This window comes from Xenopus laevis, chromosome 8L (assembly GCF_017654675.1).
Source record: "Xenopus laevis strain J_2021 chromosome 8L, Xenopus_laevis_v10.1, whole genome shotgun sequence".
NCBI lineage: Eukaryota > Metazoa > Chordata > Amphibia > Anura > Pipidae > Xenopus > Xenopus laevis.
Window position 1 is genome coordinate 99,746,687 of NC_054385.1, and position 19,490 is coordinate 99,766,176.

The 19,490-nt window shown below is 37.7% G+C and overlaps 1 protein-coding gene across 2 annotated transcripts in view; it reads left to right on the forward strand.

Moving 5' to 3' along the window:
- sptb.L (spectrin beta, erythrocytic L homeolog) overlaps positions 1–19,490 on the forward strand; it is a 56,756-nt gene that overhangs the window by 2,780 nt on the left and 34,486 nt on the right. Inside the window, exons 1-8 of one of the 2 annotated variants that reach the window (XM_041573300.1) lie at positions 5,415–5,509; positions 8,864–9,055; positions 9,476–9,627; positions 11,969–12,142; positions 14,180–14,268; positions 15,527–15,607; positions 17,620–17,735; positions 18,921–19,033. In XM_041573300.1, coding sequence (XP_041429234.1) covers positions 8,911–9,055; positions 9,476–9,627; positions 11,969–12,142; positions 14,180–14,268; positions 15,527–15,607; positions 17,620–17,735; positions 18,921–19,033 — 870 coding nt within the window. In that variant the 5' untranslated portion in view covers positions 5,415–5,509; positions 8,864–8,910. Of the gene's footprint in view, positions 1–5,414; positions 5,510–8,863; positions 9,056–9,475; positions 9,628–11,968; positions 12,143–14,179; positions 14,269–15,526; positions 15,608–17,619; positions 17,736–18,920; positions 19,034–19,490 lie in introns of those variants that run through there. The other variant, XM_018231110.2, reaches the window with a different exon arrangement.

A 19,490-nucleotide genomic window follows, 5' to 3' on the forward strand; every position in this document is an offset into this window, starting at 1 on the left:
TGCTACATACAAAGAGTTGTAGAAGGAGCTGTGTGCTGCAGTTATTCAGTATCCATGCCTTTACTTGGCTTAGCTAGGTTATATAAGTTATAATTTTAAATTAGTTATAATTTCAATAACTACCTTCAAGTGTTTTTTTTTTATGGGAACACAAATACATGCTCACCCCACACACTCATAATTAGGTTACAAATTAGCATATTAGGCCTACTTTCTATCCTAGCCAATTAATACTGACAGTGCAAATAAAGCTACTACTAAGATTAACTTTGCTCCTATAGCCAAACATGGACAGCTAAGTTATCATTATAATACTTAATCTCTATTAAGTTAAAAAATAATATGGAAAGTTGGTGGAGAAATTCCCTGTTGACGTCTTCTCAAGACAACGCTTGTACCGCCCCTGGTCCTGAAAGCATTACACAGCAATACTTGGGTGAGGAAAGCCCTCAATAGAGGCGCGCAGAAAAACAGATAAAAGCAAAACGTATAATGTCCTCACAAAGCTACACAAAGGAGTACAGGCATTGGCCAGCCATTTTCAGTGACTAGTAAAATCTAAAGAATATTTCATATCTTCAATTGTTTGGATATTTAGGGTTAACCTACAGACAAATAGACTCATGCACTACATAGGTGATAAATAACATATAACACCTAACATATTTTATACCTTGAAAGGACCAGACATGGAGCCCTGTTTAGCTCAAGAAATAACAAAAACTACAGAGTTTTCATGATTAAAACAATAGGCAATAATTAAGTTTAGCACAAGCCATATTCATTGCAATGATGGGGGTATACTGGCCCTTTAATGTTTTCTTTTTCCCCCCAAACCCTTAAGTGAATGTGGCTCTAATTGTATCTTAAAGGGGTTGTTCACCTTCAAACAACTAGTTGTTTTCAGATAGATCACCAGAAATAACGACTTTTTCCAATTACTTTCTGTTTTCTATGTGTCACTATTTTTCAAAAATTGAAGTGTAAAGTGTACTTTTTCCCCTTTTAAAGCAGCTCTGGGAGGGGGGTCACCGACCCTGTAAACTGTTCTAAATTGATACATTTAGTTGATACATTTCTTATCCTTGTGCCTGCTGAGCAGAAGATAGAACAGAATCCCTGAATTTCATTACAGGCAGCCGTTAGAATTGATACAATAGTTGCTAATGCTCCAGAGATGCTGCTGAGCTGAGAAATGTATCAACTCAATGTTGCAAAATTGTAACAGTTAAGAATCTGCACCTGAATTACTGAGCTGCCAGACTCAAACACCAGAGACAGGAACATTCAACTTAGATTTTGGAAAAACAGTAAAAAAATAAATAATGGAAAGTAATTGAAAAAGTCTTTATTTCTGGGGAACAATCTGAAAACAACCCCTTAAAGGACAGTGGCACACGGCAAGACTTGTCAACCGCGATTTTTTAGATGCAACATAACAAATCTCCCAAAAATGCAACTCCATTGCTGGTAATAGAAATCGCTGGCAGTATGGCCAACTGATTTTTAAATCGGCAACGTTTTTTACAGAGGCAACTTTAAGCAATTAAGTGATCTGTTGGACATATGCCTCTTGTTGTGCTTTAGGGTAAGGCCACACTGGGCGTTTTGGGGAGATTTGGTCGCCTGGCAACTAATTGCTGCGTCTTTGCTGAGACCCATCTCCCCAAACACCTTCCCTCACTCTAAAATGAAAAAAACGCCAGCTCTAATCACACGCGGCGATTTGTTTTCCGAAGTCACCCGAAGCTTCCTCGTGAGGCAACTTCGGGCGACTTCGGAAAATGAACCACTGCATGTGATTAGCGCCAGCGGTTTTTTCATTTTAGCCGGCCCAGAGTGAGGGATGGCGTTTAGGGAGATTGGTCGCTGCAAAGACGAGGCGATTAGTCGCCAGGCGACCAAATCTCCCCAAAATGCCCAGTGTGGCCTAACCCTTAATCACATGACAAAAAGTCAGAATGGGTTGTTTCCTATCATTTCAGGGAATTACATGACAACAACCAGCCATACAGGGCTGGAAATGACACTCTGTAGTATTTATTTCATTTTCTGGTATTTATATTTCAGAAAATATAAATACCAGCAGCTCTTCACAGAAATTATGCATCAGTCACCGCCCCATTGGATCTTACAATTTAAGGACCTTATCATATTCACACACAGTATAGTACACCATCATCATCATCATTTATTTATATAGCGCTGTCAAGATACGCAGTGCTTTACTGCAGTTATAGCAAACGGAATAAATGGTGGACACTGTAGTACATTTTATCAGGAGCCAATCAACATGCCTGTATGTTTTTGGCACATGGTAGGAAACCCACCCAGACACAGGGAGCACATACAAACTCCTTGCAGAAAGCTCCCTGGCTGGAATTGAACTCAGGACCTTAGGGGTTTATTTACTAAAATCTGAATTTATGTCATATTTTATTTTAAAAAAAACACAAACAAACTCTCCCACCGAATTTTAGCTAAAATTTTTCCCATTCTGGCTTTTTGCAGCATTGGGGTATAATACATCTCGAATAATTCAAGTTTTTTTTCCTCTAAAATTTTTAGTTTTCTAGTGAAAAATGTTTTCAAGATTTTAGCATTCAGATTTTAATAAATAACAAAGTAGCAGTGCTACTGAACTGCAGTTCAACTTCCTAGTTCTTCTTATGGCTTATACAGAGATAAATTATACATCTGTTCTAGTATAGGTGTATTATACCTCTCTCCTAAAAGCTCTGCTGGAAAAAACTGGAGGTATAGTGGCCCTTAAATAAATACATCAAAGCCATTGTAGGAAAATGTTGTGCTTGTATCAGACCAAGGTTCCATTCATAGTGCATAGTTACCAGTTGGCAAACCATCTCAGCTTTAGCTGCAGCCTATGAAAGACACACAGATCAATGTTCTGACCTCAGACATTTATGTTAAGAGATATCATTGGCACTGCACTAGGCTAGTGCCAATGATATCTAAAGGCCAATCTTTATTATGCTAAATGAATTTGCCTCTCACAACTGCTAGCCCTATTTTTGTATTCAAAGTTAATTACCCCAGTGTAGGGTAAGCATAAGAAAGTGCAGTGATTGTGGGGAACTGCTCATAAGTTTACAATATATAATAAACCCTGGTTCAGCCATGCGTTGAACCTATAATGCTTGTATCTCTTTTTTATCAACTGAACACCTGTTCTGTAATAATGAGGCATGTCAATTCATTTAAAGGTTAGAGAGACACCATTCAAGTATAGCAAATACAGTATGGGATCTGTTATCTGGAAAGCCTTTATCCAATAAGCTGCAAGGACATCTCTCTTAGGGCAGATACACACGCTGCTATTTCGGGAGATTAGTCATCCAGAAACAAATCGCTTCTTCGGGCGACTTTTCTCCCCGAACTGGCTTCCCGAGGGCTAGAATGTAAATCGCCGGCGGGATGGCACTCAGAATGCTTCATTTTTCGAAGTCGCCCGAAGTTGCCTCACAGGGAAACTTTGGGTGACTTCTGAAAGCCAAAGCGATCAGAGTGCCAACCTGCCGGGGATTTACATTCTAGAGGAGATTAGTCGCCCGAACAAGAAGCATTTTGTTGCTGGGCGACTAATCTCCCAAAATAGTAGTGTGTTTCTCTGCCCTTAGACTCCATTTTTATGCATATAATTCAAAATTTTAAAAATGATTTGCTTTTTCTCTGTAATAATAAAACAGTAGTTTGTACATGATCTCAATTAAGATATAATTAATCCTTACTGGAGGTAAAACAGTCCTGTTGGGTTTATTTAATGTTGAAATGATTTTTTAGTAGACTTAAAAATTACTGAAAGAACCCTTATCTGGAAAATCACAGGTCCAGAGCATTCAGGTCTCATACCTGTATAGGGGGCAAATTTACTTACCTTCGAGGTTGCACCAGCGTTGGCTTTGCCGTACTTCGCCAGGGCGCCGTTAATTCATTAAAATCCAAAGTTGCGCTCAGAGAGGCGAAAGTTAACGTTAATTCATCAAGCAAAGCGAAGTTAGCTAGCGATGCCTAATTTGCATACGGCACAAGTTACAGTACAATGGACGTATATGTAGCAGCAAATACATTACACTACACAAACCTGGGAAAGCTTCATAAAATAGAGTTGTTATTTTGCCCTATACATGTTTTAGGAAATGTAGGGGGGATGGAGGGTACCCCCAAAAAAATTGACGATCTTTTTCAGCCTATCACCCTTGAAAAAGTAAAAGACACCAGCGTTTTTTGGGACTTTTCAACTTTTTTTGAAGCAAGCCCTATCTACTCTATTGCACTTCGCCTGGTCTGAGGTGGCGAAGGCAAGTCTGGCGCAAGAGGTAGCGTTCAGTAAAATCCGCAAGTTAGTGAATTAGCATAGTTACGTCCCTTCGTCATAGCACAACTTCGCCTGGCGTAAGGGTGCGAAGTATCGCTAGAGTAGGTCGACTTCGCTAGCGAATTTACTCTAGCACCCGGCGAAGTAACAAAATGACGTCACGCTGGCGAATTTTCGCTAGTGTTAGCCACTTCGCCCTTTAGTAAATTTGTCCCTAGGAGTCCTATTTACTAAACATTACATAGAAAGGGTTGCAATGACCAACTGTGGTAATGTCTTTACAAGTTATACTTTGAGTCTAAACAGATCACCTATATAAAGAGCAAGCTGTAGCTTATGCCATAATGTTCATTTTTCAACTTTTTTGATACTTACTGGTTTTATAAAAGTGAATAAAAATGAATTTGTACCACATTTGCACTACATTACAATTCAGAGTGAGCTGCAATTTTGGGATGTATTTTGGAAATACATTTAAACTGCCAGATTTATCTATGCCTATATATATTACTGCGTATTTATAGAAAAGACATGGGGTGTATTATGACAGCCAATCAGGATTGCTGGGGTGAGTTACTAGGCAGTATATTGCATTCTTTCAAAACAGTCAATGAGTGACAAGAGACAAAATGACACCATTAGATAAAGCTAAGCCTGTACAGGCTAAAACTCAAAGTGCTTCTCTGCCCTTCATGTTAACTTTCTGGGAGCAGAAGAATTTGGCAGCTGTTGGTGAGATCATTTTAGCCACGCTATTTACAGCAGCACTTATGGTACAAGAGATAGACATTTTCCTGTTAAAGCATAACTCTCAATAGTAACAGCCATAGCAAAGAGAACATGTTCATTTCTTTCATCGGAGAGGAAATAGTACTTACTATATCAATCTTTACAGAATGAATCATTAATTATATGTACCTGAGAGCTCTTGTTTGTTTATATGAAATTACAGGGGCATTTTGTGCCCAAGGATTGTGACTCACATGTTTCCATTCACAAGGCAAATGAATGCCTGATGGATTTCGTGGAATCGGCCTTCCCTGATGGACCAATACAGTGTGCATGGAATCACTTGTCTGTCATTAAACTGTTGGCAGCTGGACCTAAAAGCAGCCGATGTCATTGAGTCACAATTATGTCACATGTTCCAATACTGACAGCATAATGATAAAGGTGCTGATAGTGTCAGCATTGTGTGAAGTATAAATACAGGTATGGAACCTGTTATCCAGAATGCTCAGCACCTAGGCTTTTACCGTAGTTTGGATCTTCAAGTCTAATAAAGAAATCAATTAAACATCAAATAAAGGAATAATTATATCTTAGTTTGGCTCAAGCACACTTTTATTATTACAGAGAAAAAGGAAATCAATTTAAATGTTTTCAATTATTTGAATAAAATGGAGTCTATGGGAGATGGCCTTCCTGTAATTTGAAGCTTTCCGGAAACAGATCCCATACGTGTACAACTCGCAAAAGATGTAAAGGGAATTTGCTTTAATTATCTTGTACAGGTATGGGAACCATTATCAGGAAAGCTTCGAAATACAGGAAGGCCACCTCCCATAGACTCTATTTTGTCTACAAAATATATATTTTTTTAAAAATGACTTCCTTTTTCTCTATAAATAAAACAGAACTTCGTACTTGATCTAAACGGAGATATAATGAATCCTTACTGGAGGCAAAACAATTCTATTGTGTATATTTAATGTTTAAATGATTTTTTAGTAGCCTTAAGGTATGAAGATCTAAATCCGACAGAAATATCCATTATCCAGAAAACTTCAGGTCCTTAGCATTTGGGATAACAGGTCCCATAGCTGTACAAGTCATTTATCGTTGATCTGTACACAAGAGTGCTTTGTCCCTTTTACCTCACTTATCAAGATGGAGGTAAGTCGACACACAATTCTCATTCACATGGTGTTGAAGGTCTTGTAAAATGTTGGATGATTGTTATTCCAGTTCCCAAACCCTTTTGCTGCTGGCAAGCTGTGATTTAACTTTATGGGGCAGATTTATGAAAATGTGAAATTAAAATTGACCACAGAAAAATTCACTCACTTTCTAGTCATTCCTATGGGATTTTTAGAAGTGTATTTATGAAATTGTGACTTCTAACTTCCACCCATTGATAAATACACGTCTAAATACACTTCATCGGAATGAATAGAAAGTGGATGAATTTTTACTGTGGTCTGTGGTCTTTCTCTAATCTCACATTTTGATAAATCTGTCACTAGTAGTTTGTGGGCGACACAATAACATATTGTTATGGTTCCAAACCCATATTTCTTGGACGTATATTAAAATTGTGAATCATTCAAGACATCACAGGTCTCTTAACATACCCCCCCTCCCCAGAAACAGCTGGGTTAACTCCCTTACTAGAATATCTTGGCAGTCACTCAAAGGAGTTTTGTGCTATATCTATCACTCAATCATTGGTGCCTATGATTAAGTACTAGATCTAGCACAAAACACGCAAAGTAACAAGTATGCCCATGTTGTAATCCTCCTTTGAGTGCCTGCCAAGATATTCATTTTGGTGTAAATCCTCTATAGGCTATAAGCTATAGGCTCAGGGCATCTGGGCTCTCCATTAAACTGGTGAGTTTACTTTCAAATCTATGATTATAATATATATATAGCTCCCTAACTTGGTATGCCTCTATTAGTATGTAATCAGTGGAGCATCCTAGGAGGAGATAGTTATCCATTTCTCAGAGATGTCAATTGCTTCTGCCTATGGATACAGATGGGGTGGCACAGAGCTCCAGCCCAAAAAAATGCACCTGCCCCATTCAGCTTTATGTGATGGTCAGCCTTGTAATTCCTGCGTTATTGACTTTTCATTGTCAACTGAATATACAGTAATTATTATGATAAATAGGAGCAATAGGAGATCAGGCAAAGGCTGATAGACAGAGCTGTAACTGCTATTCGCAAATGGCGACTCAGCTTGGGGTAAAACCTGTCTACCAAATTATCTTAGAGGGCTAACATACCCAAACCTTGCATATAAATTGTGCTTTGTGTAAGGGAATACCTATGTTGGTGTCGTTTTTGGCATATACCTGTGCAGGCAATGTCATTTCATGCCCCAGGGCTAATGGAGAAACCCCTCCTCCCCAATTTTATGCTTTTTTGTTAAACAAATTGGGGGAGGGCTATGGAAAGTAAAAAGGAATGTTGTAGTCAGTCATCCAGAGAGACAATGGCATCTTAAAGTAGCCTAAAATGGCAAGCTAAGCCAGTGGTATGCTCATAGAACTGGGGGGGGGGGAGACGGCGAGGTATGAAATAAATCCAACAGTCTCCTTTCCCATTAATCTGCAACTTACAAAGGAGTAGAATGCTAAAAATATGTATATGGGGGCTTATTGTAAAAACATTATATTGTATTTTTGCAAATACAATGTCACAGGCAAAAGATCCTTTTTAGGAACCCACTGGTTCATAAAATCCCAATAGGTGCTTATTTGTTTGGCCACTTTGGTGGATACACACTGAGCTTATTTATGATCACTGTGTGCAACCTCGCCAACTCTTAGATATCCAATTGTCTTGCTGACGGTTACTCCTAGTAGATTTTTGCAGAGTGTAGTGGAAAGAAATGGGCAGTTCATTATAACGTATTTAAGGCTATGGCTATGGCTGTCTCCCGCTTCTCTTCCCTTGTCAGGTGTCTTGCAGTGATACCAGAGCTGTGCAAACAGGATCTGTGATAATGGTGTTATCTGGTTCTTCTGTGCTCCTCTTTAACCTCATTCTCAGAATTCCTTCGCTCTGCAAAGTCCTCTAACTGATATTTTGCAGTATTGGGAAGCAAAGCAAATATATATATATATATATATATATATATATATATATATATATATGTTCTTCACAGACTAACACCTCCCTGGGGTTAAATTATTTTGGGGAAAATGTCTCCTGACACCAAATTCAGCAAAGTGGTAAATCTTCGCCTGTATAGGATTACAAATTCAGCATACAATACAGCTCTTTGTTGATGCAGGTCAGCCCTGTCCTCACCACCTTCCATAGTTCTGGGGTTATGTACAGGGCCCCATTGCAGCCTTCACCCAGTGGTGCTCCCACAATTGCTGACACGCTTGTTAGGGGGTGGGAGGGGGATTCATTTATACTTCTCCAGCCCTCATCTCATGAATACAGCCCTGTCAAACACACTCAGCTGTATTCACACTCGCTGTATTAGAGCGCAGAGGCCTGAAGCAATTTTTTTGCACCCTCTGGTCCAGCTATACTGGTTGCTCAGTGGTTAACTTAATGTATTTTACTTTACTGCTACTTACTATATAATTTAGTCATCTCCATCTCCAATGAGATACTGCTCTGCATAGCATTCTCTGCCTAATTGTGATTTTAGGGTGTTTTTTTGGGGTTGGGCATTCAAAGACACCTAGAAATCATAATTCTGCTTCCTCTGTCAGAAATAGAAGTAAAGATCTTTACATTATTCACTGCTTTGTAAGTGTGTCATGTATCTTTGTATTTTAGACCTGCTGAATCTGAACGCAAAAGTCAGCAGTCACAAGAGCAGCAACATGCAGACCACCGACTTTGATAATCTGGAAATTGAGCAGCAGTACTGCACCATCAACTCCCGCTGGGAAACGGCAGAGGATGACCTTGACAATGATAACAGTTCCGCTCGGATGTTTGAAAGATCTAGAATTAAAGCCCTTGCCGGTACATCACAGAATGTCTTTTAACATCTACAAAGTTATATCAGTAAAGTTTGTATCAAAAGTTTTAGAAAGTGGAGGGGATGTGGGATTTTAAAAAAGGAGGCTGGGTAAGTTTGAGACAGGAGGGGGCAGACTTAGGTCTGGTTCTGAGGTTGCTGAATTAAATGAAATGTTCTTTTAAAATCTATTTTTTTGCATAATAAAAGAAAGTATAACATTTTAAATTCAAAGGTACTTGTAACTGCGACTGAAGCAGTATTTTTATCTTTTGTGTGTGATAATGAATGCCTGGGTAACCCTTAAGCTTTGAATCCCTAGCTATAATATTTGGGTTCTATAACACAAAAAAGACTACCAAAGATTCCAGATACTAAAACACTTCTGCTTATATCGAGGTATTTCTTTCTATTGTTAATTATAGATGAGCGTGAAGCTGTGCAAAAGAAAACCTTTACCAAATGGGTCAACTCCCATCTTGCTTTTGTAAGTTGTCGGATTTCTGATCTCTACTTGGATCTGAGGGATGGAAGGATGTTAATAAAACTACTGGAGGTGCTATCAGGTGAACAGCTGGTAGGTTTGCCTTTCTGTGGCTTTTCTATTATGATTTAAAGTTTCCTTTCATTTTCCAAATGCATACCTATATACATATATTCTGTCAAACATAGAGACATTTGGGGTGAATGCAAGTATTCATTATACTGGAATTATTGTAGGATCACAATAATTTACAATATTTTTATATAACCCTGACCATGCTTTACATGGGGTCTGGCCCTATTTTGATGCACTCAATGGGGATTTAATCTAAAAAGCCTACTCTCTTCTGCAATATAACCTAAAAGGAACAGTTTAGTACAAAAATAAAACTGGGTAATAATAAGGCCATGTCCAATAGACTCCAATAATAATATAGTTAGTTATTCACAAATGTAGGGGCGCATTTACTTAGCTCGGATTAGAAAGATTAGAATAAAAAATACTTCGAATTTAGAAGTATTTTTTTGGCTACTTCGACCATCGAATTGGCTACTTCGACCTTTGACTATGACTTCGACTACAAATTGAACGATTCCAACTAAAAATCGTTCGACTATTCGACCATTCAATAGTCGAAGTACTGTCTCTTTAAAAAAAACTTTGCCACCTAAAACCTACCGAGCACCAATGTTAGCCTATGGGGAAGGTCCCCAAAGGCTTTCCTACCAATTTGGGATCGAAGGAAAATCGTTCAATCGATGGATTAAAATACTTCGAATTGTTCGATTTGAAGGATTTAATGGTTCCAGGAATTGCGGTAAATCCTTTGACTTCGATATTCGAAGTAGAAGGATTTTACTTCCATCGTCGAATATCGAGAGTTATTTAACCCTTGATATTCGACCATTAGTAAATGTGCCCCGTAGTCTATAAAGGCTGAAGTTAAGGAATGTCCAATATAATACATAGTAACATAGTAAGTAAGGTTGAAAAAAGACACATGTCCATCGAGTTCAACCTTTTTTTTTTTATTAACTACCTATCTGCCAGTTGATCCAGAGGAAGGCAAAAAAACCCATTTGAAGCCTCTCCAATTTGCCTTAGAGGGGGAAAAATTCCTTCCTGACTCCAAAATGGCAATCGGACTAGTCCCTGGATCAACTTGGACTATGAGCTATTTCCCATAACCCTGTATTCCCTCACTTGCTAAAAAGCCATCCAACCCCTTCTTAAAGCTATCTAATGTATCAGCCTGTACAACTGATTCAGGGAGAGAATTCCACATCTTCAATAGCCAGAGCACTACTTATCCCTTTGCAGGTCTCTAACCTCTAAGGGGCTTATTTATCAAGGTCCGAAATTATATCAATATTGGCTGCTACAAACTCCGATCAAAGCCACTCAGGTTTTTAATGATTATTTATTATTACATTTTCCCGAAAATTTGCTTTGCGGTAAATACTCATTTCACGATTTTTTCTCCCGAAACCTCAGATTTTTTCCCTAAACCTCCGAAAACTTTGGGGTTTGGCACGAGACCCAACGCAAATCAATAAAATCATTGGGACTTCTCCCATTGACTTATATGCAACCTCGACAGGTCTGAGATGCCGGGATTTCAGATTCGGAGTTTTCCAGCCTCAGGGTTTAATAGTCCAATTTTATTTAAAAAAAAAATCACAAATTTTTCGTGATTTTTGCATTTGGGGCTTAGTAAATAACCCCCTAAGTCATGACTTGATCCTGAAGCTGCCTCTAAATGTTCAGATTTTATTTGTGAATGTTCGGATATCAATTGGTTATTTTAATGCCATCTGAAACTAACATTCAAATTTAAACTGTAGAATTAAAATAGGAAAAAGAACAAATGAGACAAAGTTCTGGACATTTAAATGACAGACAACAATCAAACAAAAGTTATGTCCCAATGATGACTTATTGCCAAATGAAAATTGTTGGGATAATGATCTGAAGCCCACACACAGTCTGAAAACTGTACAGAACTTAAGTTCATGGCACGCTGGCACATTTTCAGACAGAAAGGACATTACAGATGCCTTCATGGCACAGTCCACTTGAATTGCAGACACTGACGGTCATTTATCAACACTGGGCAAATTTGCCCATGGGCAGTAACCCATGGCAACCCATCAGATTGCTGCATTCATTGTTCTACTTGCAGATGGCTTTAACAAGCTAATCACTGATTGGTTGCTATAGGTAACTGCCCAGTGTTGATAAATGAGCCCCACTGTGTGCCTTTGTTGCACCTGTTCCTTTCTCTAGGAGATGGTAACAATTTCAAAATACTTTTTGTGCCAAAAGTTTGAATGTAGGAAAACAGGAATGCTTAAAAAATAATCAGCATGTGTTATATAACTGTATGGGTCCAGTGACGTGATGACAATGTCTTCTGTTTGCATTTAATTCCCAGCCAAGAAGAACAAAAGGAAGAATGCGTATCCATTGCTTAGAAAATGTGGACAAAGCTCTCCATTTTCTAAAGGAGCAAAGAGTCCATCTTGAAAATATTGGCCCCCATGATATTGTCAATGGCAATCACCGATTAATATTGGGCTTGATATGGACCATCATATTACGTTTCCAGGTAAGCCTTTGACAAACTGTAAAATCTCCTCTTCCCAGGAAATATTGCATAACATGTTAAAATATTACACAAGATGACTAATTTACCAAGTATTCAAATGCTAAGGGATGCAGCTTGAGTATTCTGAATAACCCCCGCATGCATCCCATGTCTACTGCCTGCCTGGGTTCAGTAGTTCTGCATAAAGGGTAAGGAGCAGCTCTGAGTACAAAGATTTAAGCAAATAGAATTAAGGCAATGTGGCAAGTTGGAAAAATGAGGTCGCTTTGAGGCTGTTTGTTTTCAATTTGCACATTTTTTGTAAATACGTGTTTTTCTGCTGTGCTGTGCATTTAATGTTGCATCCGGCACTAGGCACAGTGCATTTTCCAGGCGAATGCAAGAGTTAAGTAGTAGGCTCCAGACCATCTTGCTTCCCTGGTGCACCTTTCTTTGCATGTTATAAATGAATTTGTCGCACAGCAGCATGTTCATGAGCCATTTTAACATCACCCAGAATTGCTTTAAGTACACTACTCTCTCAAGGCCAAAGTGATGCTGGAATTAAGGGAAAAAGCTCTGTATTGTGGGTGAAAAGAAGTGCAAAATTGCACTTTGCACATTGCACTTGCACTCACTTTTACTTATAAATGAGTCCTTATATGTTTTACTATGTAATAAATCTGCAGTATTCTCAATTACATTATTATTTACTATATTATTCACATCACTGTAAATTTATTTTATGAACCAACTGCTGTTGTCATTCCTAACAATCATACAGTATATTTTTCCCAAGTTAAACATGAAGGAACGATATGGTAGATCTTTGTTGTATCATGTGGTATCACAACATATTTACATTTTTAATAACAAAATTGCCTCATTCCATGCCTACAATCTTCTAAATTATATATATTTGCAACTATTTTGCTAATGCCTAAATCACTACATATAGCTAAACCTTGCATAGTAACAGGGACATGCCAATATATGGTAGCCCAAATTTTATTTACATCTTTACTGCTTGGCAGGGTAGCATTTATTTCTTGTAAATAATAGACAGCCACATGCTACATGTATACATAGTAGTGTGACATTGCAATCTGAATTTCGACATGCCAAGGTATTTACTGTATACTCTCATAATAGGACGCTGTTTTGTTTTTTTTTAAAGGGAACGTATACCCTCTTTTTGACATGAACTCGTTCAGATGGGCTTACAATATGTAGAAAAGGTTCATAAACACTATCTGAATTGGCAGAAATTAATATAAATATATTTGTTTTATCTTTTTTTAAACAAATATGCCTTATTCCACAGATTCAAAGGAAGCCATGCTACTCTGATGAACCAGATTCCTTTATTCTCCCTATAGAATACAACTCTGCCTCACCTTGTTTCATTGTGAAGTAATGAATTCTGGGACTTGAAGCCAAAGATTTTCTGTAATGCTGAGAGACGTCAAGTTCCAGAATCCATTATTTTGCAATAAAACGTGAGGGGTTGCATTATACTGTGAGTACAGAGACATCAAGTGAAACAGACTATCATAGTTTTCTATCAATCTGTGGAATCAGGTATGTCTACGTAGAAAAAACAAAAACAGTTATAGTGTTTATGAAATCTTCCTACATGAGGAGCCCCTACGTGCTGGGTGAAAAATAGTTTTCCCTACAGGTTACTATTACAGGTGAAAAAATGTCATGTGAAAACAAAACAAAGGCAGCCTTGATAAGTATATTTCTTCCAGCATTAACAAATATTGTTAACTTTAGGCAGAAAAACCCCAAAGAAAAGCTGTGAAATACTTAACAGATTGTAATTTACTAAATATTTTGCCCAAAAGGCCTCTTTCCATAAAAAGCAGATTATATTTTAACTGGAAAAGAAAAAACAAAAAATGTACTCAAATTCCAGCAGGAACTTCAATTATAAATGTTCCCCTGGGACACAATTATAAAGCTTCTTGTTTGAAAATGCTAAAAATTTTATTTTTGCACAAAAATGTTGCCATTTTAAAAAGTAGATGAACTAAGTTTGCCTGTGCTTTATAGATCCAAGATATTATAATTGAGATGAAGGGCAGTGAAACTCGTTCTGCAAAAGATGCTTTACTGTTATGGTGCCAGATGAAGACAGCAGGGTGAGTACTTATAGGTAGTCCCTCTTATATGTTTCCTTACTCAAGCTCTTACACAGATATTTAATTCAGCCGTGTTTCCTTTCTATCACCAACCCTGCAAAGAGAAACATAATTCAAATTAACGGTTTCTATAATTCATTCAGAGTCCCATAAAGGATCACGGTGCATATAAAATCTTGCAGGTTTTTTGTATATTGATAAATTACATAGCTGTACAGAAACCACATAGAATAACTTGTCAGTGTCCAAATATTCTTTCAGTTCTTCAACTGAGTTATAGTTCGTTTGGTGGATTGCGTAACATATTTATTTCATCTGTAGATGAGACGTCACGAATGCCAAAAGCTTGAGCAATGGAATAGCCTTCATAACTTTGTATCATGTTCCAACAAAGTATCACAGCCTAAACATACACTGTTTCCAGAATCACTACAAATAAAACTCCTCTCTGGCGCTGACTTACGTCCCTGTGTAGGAAAAACATGCTCTTATATCCCAAAAGACCAGTGCCTGAATTTCAACTAAATTAAGATGCAATTTCCAATGTTAACCCAATCTACAATATATATCTTGATTTTTTTTTGTGGGGGTTCGTATGGGTTTTGGATCAAGAGCCTAGCAAATATATGGATGTAACAGAACCTGAAACCTGCATAATAACACAGGTTGATTCATTAGGGCTAATAAAGGATATTGACGCAGCTGCAATTACATTTGGGTACACACCGATAGGCATTTTATATGAAAGGCGAACAGAGGAGATGAAATTTCTTCATTTGAGTTCATCAGCCTAATCATTAGGATAGTTAGTTAATATATAACCAAACCAATAAATGTATGAACAGGAATTTTCATATACTTATAAACAAACAAGTGATAAGGGACCCAGGCAAGGATTTGCTCTATGCAGGTCTCCAGCTATTACTGAACTCATGATTAGTATTACATGGTACTTTGGATGTAACTCCGACAGTGGACAATTCTTGTAGGTTAATATTAGCTTGGGACAAGCAGAGGTTAATTTTCTAAATAATTGTGATTTTCCAACATTTTGGCACATTGCACACTTTTCATAATAAAATATAGCACCAACCATATAAGGATTAACAGAAGAGGTTGATCTAATTTAAGAGAACAGCACCTATTATATCATCTATTTTATTAACTCACGGTTGCTTATGTTTTGGTTAAATTCTCTTATTTGTAAGATTACCAATAATGCACTTCCAGACATACAAAAATATGTTATATTTTCCAGATATCCAAATGTTAATGTGACTAATTTCACATCATGTTGGAGGGATGGTCTGGCATTTAATGCTCTAATCCACAAACACAGGTAAGACTTACCAACTGTTTACTCTCTGATTAGGAAACCTCCCCAATTAGAGTTTCAAATCTCTGGACATTGTGGATACCCATGAAACCAAAGATCAATTAACAAACCTTTTCTTAATTAATAATCCTGGGCACCGCTGTTTATATGGAGGGTGACCTACATGTAGGTTGGCAAGGAGCTAAGGTATGTTAAGGTGTCAGTGGCAATTTACGTGAAAGTGAAGTCTTAAAAGTAAACAAAACCTGAGAAAACTGAACAAAAAGACACAAACAGAAGCTAACCATGCAAAGATCATCCATACACAAGGCTATTGTTATATATGACCATCACAGCAATGTTGATTTGTCATTATTAAAGCTGACTACCAATTGTCTTGGAACTTTTACTCAATAGTAAGGGGCTGGCAAAGGAATATCTCAATACACTGAGGGGCACATTTACTAAACTCGTTCGATTCGAAGGATTTAATATTTCGATCGAACGATTTTTCCTGCGATCGTTCGATGGTCAAATATCGAGGGTTAATTAACCCTCGATATTCGACCCTTAGTAAATGGGCCTCCCCGTGTAGTAGAGTGGTATGGGATTCAAGAAAGGGAGCTTTAAAGGAATTGTTCAGTATAAAAATAAAAACTGGGTAAATAGATAGGCTGTGCCAAATAAAAAATGTTTCTAATATAGTTAATTACCAAAAATATCATGTATAAAGGCTGGAGTGACTGGATGTCTAACATAATAGCCAGAACACTACTTCCTGCTTTGCAGCTCTCATGGGGGCAAATTTACTAAAGGGTGAATTTTCAGCTCGTAAGGCTCCGCCACACTTCAGCAACTTCATCAGTCATTAATTAGCAGTGAATATTTATCAAAATGCAAGGTTTCATCTTGGCCCCAGTGAAAATTTGTCAGCACGGACATCATTAACATACTTATGCTTACATCAATATAAATATGGTGGGTACATACAGGTCATATGTATATATATATATATATATATATATATATATATATATATATATATATATATATATATACATATATAAACAAGTCTGTGGACAGCACCAGCTTTCCATTTAGCTACCTTGTAGCTGCCCCTGTGCACGGTGATACAGTGTATACACAAAAAAGAACAAAAAACCAGCACCAAGGGTCTTCATGTGATGAAAAAAATTGTTATATTGTTACATAGTATGCAAAACTGACGTTTCGGTCCCCATTGATAAAGGTCCCAATGGGGACCGAAACGTCGGTTTTGCATACTATGTAACAATATAACAATTTGTGTCTTTATTAGTGAAATTGCTGTAATTGGCCACTTATTGTTAAAAATGTCCAAGGAAGCAAAATAAAGACAAAAGGGATCCTCTATTCTCCTAGACATGAACCCACCCTAAAACAAATGTAGCTTCAAATAGTTCAAAAAATAAATAAAAACATTTAACAGTTTTTAAACATAATCCCACATTAAAATATGAAAAAAAGACAGTTTTGTCTTTTTTTTATGTAGCTTCATCTTTAGTGATGGGCGAATTTGTGCCGTTTCGCTTCTCCGAAATTTGCGAAATGGCGAAAAATTCGCGAAACGGCGCCAGCATCTAGTTTTTTCGAAAAAAAATTTTTTGACGCCGGCGAATTTTTGCAGCGAATTTTCGCAAATTTATTCGCTGGCTGCGAAACGCGCAAATTCGCCGCGAATTCGCGCCTGGCGAATAAATTCGCCCATCACTATTCATCTTATCAATTTGGCAGGTATAACCAGGCAAAACAGGTTCTGGCGAAAAGGGTAACGTATTCTCCCTTTTATAAATTTGCGGAGTAAAGATTGTTTACCTGAGCGAAAATTTGATTGGTGAAACAGCATGAAACTTCTCTAGCTCTGAGCTTTTTTGCTAGCGAATTGTCCTCTTCCCCTTGTAGTAAATTTGCAATGTTCCTGTGAATTGTCTTTATGGTGAATTTTTGCTAGAAAGAAATCTAAAAAAAAATCTACTTTCATTTGTTTTTACTTGTAGGCCTGATTTGCTTGATTTTGAAAGAATGAAAAAATCCAACCCAAAGCACAACCTTGAGCAAGCCTTTAATGTGGCTGATCGGAAACTGGGAATAACTCAGCTCCTTGATCCAGAAGGTGAGTCTTCAATAAACACAACATTTTATGTTTACAAAAACATTAAGGAGCTCAGTTAATAATCTCAAAAACAACCGTAGAAACCATCCTTAAGATGTTGTACCCAGGCCTGGATTTGTTATAAGGCCACAAAGAGACCGGCCTATGGCGGCAAGTTTTTAGGGGCAGCATGCCACTCAGCCGCTGTCAGGGGTATACAATTCCCTTGTGCACACCTCTTCCGGGTCTGGCTCAATGAGGGCAGCACATGTCCTTTTCTCTCAGGCACGCCGCGTGTGACATCATCATTTCACGCGAAATTTGAATATTTAAAGGCACAGCCGCCTTCCTGAGTGCTATTTCCATGTATTCCTAGTTGTTCTTGACCCTGCCTGTTTGCCGACCTTGTCTAGTTCGCTACCTGTCCTGACCTTTGCCTGTGTATTGACTATTCTTCGGATTCTGCTTTTGAACTGCGTTTTGGTGTGTGTGAACTCGGCCTGTGACCTAGACTATCCTCCCACCTCTTGATTCTGTACTGCTGTTCTGTTGGTATTGACCCGGCCTGTGACTCCGATTACGCCTCTCTCCTGACTCTTGCCCAGAACTCTCTCTCTCTGGTCCTCTCACGCTAAGACCTGGCGGCACCCGAGTAGCAGGGGGCTTCACCCAAAGTGAAAGGTGGCTGTTATAGGCGGAAGACTGAGCCGTGACCAGAACCTTGGGGATTGTTCTGGGTTTGGGATACCAATCGTAACAGCCACAACCTAAAGAGCACCAGGGACGTGTGCTCCTGTACACTTACTCCCCAGTGCTCGCGCGTATAGGGGGAGTGCGCTTGCGAGGGTGCCGGTGCTAGGACCTAGTGGGCCTAGGGGCGCTCAAGCCCAAAATCTTTTCCTGGTTGTGCCCATTGTGAGTCTTTGTAGGTCTTTGTGGAGTGCAAATCTTTGCAACCTAGGAGGCACTTTTTTTGCACCATTATATGCTAAGCTTTATGAATTAACATGTAACAAACACACTATAGCACACAAGAGTACATATAGCAAGCTGACTCCCCGTTGTTCTTGGTTAGAATCTACTTAGATTAAAAAAAGATCTTATCGCTTACTTTCTTATTTATATTATTTCATAGGTTTTGCATTGCTTTAATATACAGGTGTTACGCTGTCTTGTAAAGTTTATTTCTTTTAAATCCATTTGCAGATGTTCTTACTGAAAACCCAGATGAAAAATCCATAATCACCTATGTAGTTGCATTTTATCATTATTTTTCAAAGATGAAAGCCTTGGCTGTTGAAGGAAAAAGAATTGGCAAGGTATAGAATCTGTTTTATTATTATTAATTATTATTAATTAAATATTATTTGTGCGGTATTTAATTAAATTGAAAAAATGTGCATATTTGTATGTTTTAATTATAAAATACACAATATTAATATTCAAAGTTGATAACTGAAATTTCTGAAACCTGAATTTTCAAATTTATTAAGGTCAAAGCAAATCTGAAAATTCATGTTTCAGAATACTGGGAGGCAAATGTAATACAATTCTTAATCAAGTTGTTTTGAAATTCAGTTTTGAAAAAAAAATCTCTATTGAACTCAATTCAGTCGATCTCTAGCATATTTACAATAAAACTCAATTTGGAAAATGTTGTTTGCATTAATTCACAGAAAGAAACTTGAATGCAAACTAAAATGGCATTGTTACATATAAACATATATTTTCAATAAGCCTGTAAACATTCTACTTAAATAAAAACTTAAAAACTAT